Here is an 8,715-nt window from a genome sequence, read left to right as displayed (position 1 = left end):
AACCTCAAAGGCAAGGGGGAGGGAGGGCGGGATGAGATAAATCAAAGAACTTCTATGCATATATGCATAACCAGTGGACACTGACAATAGTGTGGGGAAGGCAGGATTGAGGAGGAGGGGGTCAATGGGGAAATAGGGGAGGACATCTGCAATACATTCAACAATAAAGATGAGGGTTTTTTTAAATATTTTTAATTTAAAAAAAAGAAAGAAACCACATTGGAGGGACACACTACAAAGTCCTGCTGGATCAGTAAAAGATTTCTAGATGAAAAGGCATCAAAACGGACTCAGTGGATGAAAAGAAGTTGGTCAGCAGAGTGAACAGGCATGAGGTTGGAGGACAGTGTCCTAGGAGATGGAAGACAACAAAGGTCAGGGGGTGAAAAGGAGTATGCAGGAAATCTAACCAATTCACAAGAACTGTGGTTACCAATTTGCCCTCCCATTAAACAGTTATTTACTGAACCTCCCACGGGGTGCTGGACACCATGCTGACATTGAGCATGTGAAAGGGAAAATGGCAAGACATGGAGAAATAAGAATGGAGAAAATCAAGAATGGTCTCGTGACTGTAAGGCTCAGTGCTAGTACCATGGGGAAAGAAAGCACTGGAAGGCTTTTTAAGCTAGTGAGGGATGTACTTAGGTTTGAGCTTTAGAACGATAACTCCAGTTTACAGTATAGAAAATGGATTGAAGGAGCAAGATTGCCATCAGGAGCACAGTTAGGAGGTGGCTGCAGTGATTGGGGTGTAAAGATGGAGGCCTGAACTCGGGTGGTGCCAGTGAAGAGACGGAGTTTGGTGGACACTGCTGGCTCCAGCTCCTGTACCCTTCACCGGGCCAGTGCTCCCTTGTGCCCTGTTGCTGTGTGCTTGGGCTGCTAACAGCTCACAGCCCTACTATCCCAGGACCCAGCAGTGGCCAATGAATGACTAGAGCCTTGGTCTACTTGTGCCCTACAGGGTTGTTTCCTGCTTGCCAGTCCAGGCCACAGTTCCTTGTTCACCAACCTCAGCCCACCAGCCCCCAAGTGGGAAGCTCCCAGCTTGCCAGTCTCTTTCTTGCCTGCCAGTCTCTGTCCAGCTACCATGAACTGATTCTGGACCAAAGCAACCTGTTGGATTTTCTTCACAATGGGCAACAACTACACCTTCTCCAAAAGACTAGAATCCCAGTGGGAACCAACATCTCAATGTTATATAGTAAGGTTATTTTAATACCAATCCAACCTAGATTTATACCTTTTAGCTTCTAAAGATACTTTAAATTTCCAGATAATCGATAAATATTTATTTATTAAGAAAGAGTAACTTCTGAGGACAAGAGTGTGGGATGGGAGACAGTAAGTCTGCATTCCAGTCCAGCTTTAGCTCTGTGCTTCAGTGAGTAGCTGCAAGTATTATCCAGCCTCTTCCTGGAGTGTATGGCTTCAGCCATAGATCTAATAGGCTTGGACTAGATTATCTCTATTACTTCTATTTGCAATACTCAATGATTCTGCTTAATCTTTATCTGAAGTCACTTTTTTTCCTCCAGAGCTTCCTCATAGCATTTTTTACCTCAGCATTTCTGAGGGTGTAGATTAAGGGATTTAACATAGGGACCACCATAGTATAAAATACTGCAACAGCTTTATCAACAGGCAGCATGGTTACTGGGCGCAGATACACAAATATGCACGGCACAAAGAACAAAATGACCACTGTGATGTGAGAGACACACGTGGAGAGGGCTTTGCGCCTCCCCTCCAAGCTGTAATTCTTCAGGGAGCGCAAGATGACCACATAGGAGACCATCAAAAGGAGGAAGTTCAATAAACAGATGAACCCACTGTTGGCAGCAACAAAGAGACCAAGGGTATTAGTGTCCATGCAGACGAGTTTCAACAAAGGGTACAAGTCACACATAAAATGATCTATGACATTGGGGCCACAGAAGGGCAGCCAGACTGTGAAGAGGATCTGAATGGTTGCATGGAGAAATCCTCCAGCCCACGCCACTCCCAGCAGGAGAACGCACAGCCTGTGGCTCATGATGGTGTTATAGAGCAGAGGTTTGCAAATGGCGACATAGCGGTCGTAGGCCATCACTGTCAGCAGGATGATCTCAGTAGCACCAAAAATATGTTCTGCATAGACTTGAGCCATACAACCATTAAAAGAGATCATTTTCTTTTCATGAAGGGAGTCCACAATCATCTTAGGAGCTGAAGAAGAAGAATAGATTGTGTCTATCAAGGAAAGATGGGTCAGGAAAAAGTACATGGGGGAGTTTAGAGCCTGGCTGGTGGTAATGGTAACCACAATGAGCAGGTTGCCTGAGAGTGTTACCATGTATAGAAGCAAAAATAACAGAAACACTACTTTCTGCATTTGAGGGTTCTGTGTAAGACCTGTTAAAATGAATTCAGTCACATTCCTTTTATTCTCCATTGATGTGCTATGACGGATAAAAACTTCAGGAAGGAATGTTTTACCTTTAAAAAAAGAAAGAAAGAAGGAACTTAAACCATTGATACTGATAGTCAAAATGTCAAGTCTAAATAATCAACTAGATAAATTTAATGCAAAGTCTATTTCCATTTACTTGGTGAGGAAAACACATATCATTCAAGTAAACTTCAAGGTATACTTTAAAACTAACTTTTGCCATTATTGATTCTCACTTTTTGCTGGACCTTAGATTCCTTTATTCTCTTAATGTAGGCTTAAAGTGCAGAGGCAGTGAAGGGTAAGATGAACTGCCCATGTTACACGTGGACAATGTACATAAGAAGGCATATGAAAAGGAAATCTTTTCATATGACCCTACAAATGCTTCATTGAGAAATCAGCCTTAGAGTTCCAAGACCCAGGATAGTGGTCTCCCTTCTGGATCACCCACTGCATCAGAGAATCCTTCCAGGGACAAGAACCCTGGAGAAGAAAGTTGGGTACACTTCTAATTGCCAACTCTCCTCTAGAGGAAATGGCCCTTGGGAGAACCACCAACCAACTACGAATATGTTTTTATAACTTCCTGAAGGTCTATGCCAAAGGTTAGATTTCATGACCAAAATCAGACAGAAAACCAAACACTTGACGCATTACTCTTTCACGTATTACTTCAGCTTCTTGCAAATATTAAAGTAATTAGGATGTTTTTAAAACACTTCTCTTACAATTTCATCTGCCCCCTTATCCCACACAACACAGATACAGCTTGGTCTTATGTCAAAATTGATGTCTTTGATGTCCTCTGTTAATTGACGGACACGAGCACAGGATCAGGATCAGTTCTTTCTCTATCCTAGTTGAAAGACCGATAGTGCGCCTATTACCACTCAAAGTCTCTAATACCCACATTTAAAAAAAAAAAAATGAGAAGTGAAGAAAAGTGTTAATCTTGCAGAATGACCCTTGTTTTTCATAAAAGGGCCCATGGGCTGCAATTGAAAGGCAAGGACCTGAGCAGACCAACTTCTTCCACATGTTCAAACATTTGAAATGCAAACTTTTATTATAACTCTGCTTTTTGCTCTTCTTAATAGCATTCAGAGATTTATTATCATACCATGTAGTTCCTATAATGGTAGTTCATTTTTGTGGAGTGTTCGCCATGTGCTAGGCACTATATAAAGTACTTTACATGCATTATCTTGCTTAATCTTCACAACAATACTTTGAGATTGGTACACTATTATCTATATTTTAAAGAAAAGAAAACTGTGATTAAGAGAAGATAAATGACTTTCCCAAAGTTATAATGATTAATAATAATAATAATAATAATAATACAGGAACTTGTATTCATTTCCATGATGTCTGTCTCTAGCTCTTTAACATTAGTACTTCTCTAGTATAGACCCAGTTTACTTCTAGGAACCAGCAATTCCGGAGCTTGGACAATGAGTTAGTACCTAACACCATCGCCTGTGACCACATGAAATCTGTGGGAGTGCTTTTGTTAACCTATGAAATGCCAGTGAGTTTTAGGGTCCACTGGACAAGACCCTAGGATTATGGTACATTAGAAATCCTTCAGAACCTTGCATTTTATCAACTAGTGTGCTCTTTAAAGATAAGGAAACTGCCCAGCCGATGTGGCTCGATGGTTGTGCGTCAATCCATGCACCAAGAGGTCGCTGGTTTGATTCCTGGTCAGGGCACATGCCTAGGTTGTGGGCCCGATCCCCAGTGCGGGGCATGCAGGAGACAGCCAATCGATGCTCTCTCTCATCAGTGTATCTATCTCTCTTTCCCTCTCCCTTCCTCTCTCGCTATAAGTCAATGCAGAAAAAACAATTTATTTTAAAGATAAGGCCAAGCTGGTGTGGCTCAGTGGTTGTGTATTGACCCGTGTACCAAGAGGTCACTGGTTCAATTCCCAGTCAGGGCACATGCCCAGGTTGTGGGCCTGATCCCCAGTGGGGGGCATGCAGAAGGCGGCCAATCAATGTTCTCTCTCATCGATGTTTCTATCTCTCTCTCTCTCTCCCTCTCCTTCCATTCTCTCTAAAATCAATAAAGGACAAAAATAAATTAAAAAATAATAATAATTTAAAAAAAAAATTTTTTTTTAAAGATTAGGAAACTGCGGCCCAGAGAAGTAAAGTCCAAGGAAACAAAGCTAATTGATTAGTATCCAATCACAACAAGAATACAAATCTTCTCATGCCCCAACACAGTAATACCCACACACACACAACACCTTTCCTTTCTTAAGATACCATAAGACAAGCTTAATATAAGAAAAAAATCCCCCTAAGGTGACAAAGAGAATTAACTTTCCTTTCATCTCTTATCTTTAGCAATACCTGTCTTAACTCTCTAAAAAGGGGTTAAGATCAGGGATGCAGAAATTCAGTTATTTTGTTGGGCCTATAATCCATTATAGCAGAAATGAGGTCTTACCTGATTGGAACAAGGTCCAAGAAAGTTTGAATAGAGTCAGAATAAAAAGTGTTCCTGAGCCCTGGCCGGTTTGGCTCAGCGGTTAGAGCGTCGGCCTGCGGTCCGGAGAGACCCGGGTTCGGTTTCCGCTAAGGGCACGTACTTCGGTTGCAGTTTGTCCCCGGCCTTGGTTGGTCGTGCGGGTGGCAGCCACTCGATGTGTCCCTTCACGTCGATGTTTCTCTCTCTCTCTCCCTTCCTCTCTCTCCCTCCCACTCTATCTGTGTTACCTGAGCCTGTAGTTTAGCATAGATTCCCAACCACTGTAGAAGGTACATTCTTTTCTCACAGATTCTATATTTTAATGCATTCTTCTTATGGATCTCAGTTTTAGGGCTAAGGTTTGCTTCAAGAAACCGAACTCAATGCTGTCCTCTTCTGTTCTAACCTGTCTTGACCACAGTGAATGTCACATGCCCTGTCTCAGCTCCACCTCAAATGTTCCTTCTTTATTCTCATTTGCTTCTCATTTTTTCTCCTATCAGTACAAGGTGGGGTTTTGCTCCCTTTAATCCCTATAAATTATCAAAGAGGACTATTTCAAGTAAATGAGTGACTGTACAGAATCCAATCTCTGACTATCCAAACCATCGTACCCTCTGCCCCATCCTGGAGGAAACTTAGGTGACCCACCAGCTCCAGTCTGCTGCACTACTGCAGTGTCTCCCACTCGAAAGCCTGGAAATAGACTCAGGGATCCATAGAATCTAAACCTATTTCTGATGATATAGATATACCTATATACAGTGAGGATAATAAATATTTCTGCAAAATATCCTAAAACACCTCAAAGTGATCCCCATCAAATATCAAAGGTAATGCTTCAATGAATTTAATTATAAACATCCTGGTAGAAAATGGAAATGTAAAAACCGGATTAAAAATCAGCAATTCTAGTTAACTTACTGTGGTTGCCTCTGTAGTTGAGGAGAAATGTCCAATGTATTCAAGAATAAGATATAACCATTATATGCAGCTGTTCAAATATCATGTTGTGTGATAGGTATTTTTCAAGCCCCTACTGACTGAACAAGATTACAGGAAGCAAGGAATGGCATAGATTTATTCAAATGAACTCATCCAAGCATTTTCAAAGCTCCAATGCCTTAGAAATTCAAGTCAAAGGAAAAGAAAGATGTTGAATGTGAAACCCAAAGTCTTCAGGTACTGTGGGAACTTATGATCTTCAGCACCTAGCACTACAGTTACAGAACAAGAGATACAAATGTTTGTATCTTCTAATAACCAACTCCTTCTTCCTCTGCTCTTAAAAGAAGAAAACAACTGCTTCTTGAGTGTACAGAAAGGATACTGAGAACATTAAAAGACATATCTTTCTAAGGCTTGGTCCTCCCAGGAATTAATTATCTCTATTTTTTAAAGATTTTGCTTTAGAAACAGGTATTTGGGAGAATTGTTCTATGAACAACACATCTTCACCTGACTGGTTCTTTTCCCTGCATTTAAACCTATGTTGTAATGGCCTATATTCCTGGTCTAGATAATTACGTGATAAAGCACCCCTCTTATAAGCCCTGGGGTGTCATGAACTGGGACATGAAGGACTCTCAATGCTGTGTAAACAACATGGGGTTACATTCAGGTTGCATATCCCTGAGGAAATGTCCTCACTGAGGTCACCAGAGGAGGTTGACATACTGAGTCAACCTCTCGACTGTACTATAAACACATCAGGACATACTCTAGGAATCTTGCAACTTGATGTCTTTTCAGGCAGAGTGATGTCTAGAGTTGGAGGTCAATTGAAGGCTAAAATCATAGTGCCAACTTGAATGATGTAAAAATATAAAAATACTGATTTTTATCTCTTTTGTTGACTTTTGCTGGAGGGAGTCTAGGAATACCACTAGCCAGTCAATATAAAAAAGCGTTACCTAACCAAACAGATTCCTTCAAATTTTCTTCACACATAATATCCTAAGACAGTGGAGATTTGAAAAATCAAATATGTTCTGCCATCTTGTGAACACATACTGAAGCAAGTACTCTGCAGCCTTAGGAGAAGGTGTGGTTTAAATAGCGTATCATAAGAGTTGAAGTAGCTGTTATATTTACATGTATGGCTGTGATTCCTTGTTTTATATTGGATTTATTGAGGTGACATTGTTTAATAAAATGATATAGATCTCAGGTATACAATTGTAGAATACATCTTCTGTATATTGTATTGTGTGCTTACCACCCCAACTCAAGTGTCCTTCTATCACCATTTATCCCCACTATACCCTCTTCTACCTCCCCCCACTCCCCTTTCCCTCTGGTAATCACCATGCTGTTGTCTGTGTCTATGAGTTGGTTTGGGGGGATGGGGGGTTGCTTAATCCCTTTGCCTTTTTCTCCCAGCCCCGCAACCTTCCTCCCCTAAGGTGACTGTACCATCATGGAGTTTTATGAATAGTGACTGGTATACTTAGTATACTAAGAAAAGCAGTCAGGATATTATGGACTGAGACTTAAGATAAGAAAATAAAATTTGTATCATTAATATATTCTCTCTGTAGAAAACTTGGATCAGAACTTTTTTTTTTAATTTTATTTTTGTTACAGATGTTTCTCCTTTTTTACTCCATTGACACCCTCCTCCCCATCCCCCCCGCCCCATCCCCGGCTTTGTTGTCCATGTCCATTGGTTATGCATACATGCATATAATGGATCAGAACATTTTTAAAAGAATATAAAAATTGTCCCTAACCCAAAATTCCAAAAAGTACTGTTAGTCTTTACTGTACTTTTTTCAAATACTTTTCCATGTGTAAAGGTCATTTTGAACAATTTAGATCATAACATATATAAGCTGTCTATAAGTTGTGTTTGCTACTCAATATTATATTGAAAGAATCTTTTTGCACCATTAATTCTTCTTGCTAGTAACTTTAATGTCCACCTGATATTGTATAACTATAATTTATTAGTTATTCCTCTTTACGTAGACACCTTTGCACTATTGTAAAAAATATATTGTGAGCCCTGGCTAGTTTGGCTCAGCAGTTAGAGTGATGGCCTATGGACCAAAGAGTTGAGGGTTTGATTCCAGTCAAGGGCACATACTTCCTTTTGCACTTCTATTGGCCCTGGTTGGGGTCATGTGGGAGGCAGCCAATTAGTGTGTCTCTCTCACATAGATGTTTCTCTCTCTCTCCTTCCCTTCCACTTTATCTGAAAATCAATGGGAAAATATCCTCAGGTGAGGATTTAAAAAAAATTTTTTTAATAAAAAAAAAAATATATATATATATATATATATATATATATATATATATATATATATAGTGAAATACAACCTGTAAGCTTAATATTTGTCCAAATATTTTATCTATATAATAGATCTCTAAACATAAGGAGTACTGGACCAAAGGACATGATCAGTTATAACGCCCTTATATACAATCAAACTTCTTTTTGGAATATTCTATATTAATACACACTCACCAGAGCTGGGTAATATAACTGTCATAAATCTTTGCCAATTTGTCAATTAAAAGTATGTCACTCTTTTTAAATTGTACTTTTTGATGACCTGTGAAACAAAGAAATTTTTAAATATTTAATGTTTTGTCTGAGAATTATCTTTTTGTTATTTTCCCTATTTTAATAATGGTGTGAGTAGATCCTTTTTTGTAGAACCTATTTCTATAATGGTGATCTGTTAGACTTGTAGTATTTTTCCAGTTGTTCGATGTTTTTATGTGTTGAACCCATTAGTTTTGTTCTCTGTTTATACTGTTTCATTTCACTTAAAATGTTCTTTCCCCACCCA

The 8,715-nt window shown here is 39.6% G+C and overlaps 1 protein-coding gene across 1 annotated transcript; it reads right to left on the bottom strand.

The window, feature by feature from the left end:
* Nucleotides 1-1,513: 1,513 nt before the first annotated feature.
* On the bottom strand, nt 1,514-2,437 carry LOC118627808 (olfactory receptor 4C12). The gene has a single exon (XM_036258261.1). The coding sequence runs from the start codon at nt 2,435-2,437 to the stop codon at nt 1,514-1,516; it is 924 nt and encodes a 307-aa protein (XP_036114154.1).
* Between the last annotated feature and the right edge of the window lie 6,278 nt (nt 2,438-8,715).

Source organism: Molossus molossus, unplaced genomic scaffold, assembly GCF_014108415.1.
Source record: "Molossus molossus isolate mMolMol1 unplaced genomic scaffold, mMolMol1.p scaffold_m16_p_13, whole genome shotgun sequence".
Classification (NCBI taxonomy): Eukaryota; Metazoa; Chordata; class Mammalia; order Chiroptera; family Molossidae; genus Molossus; species Molossus molossus.
Note: the sequence above shows the minus strand (reverse complement) of the source record. Positions and strands in the feature narration are given on the sequence as shown.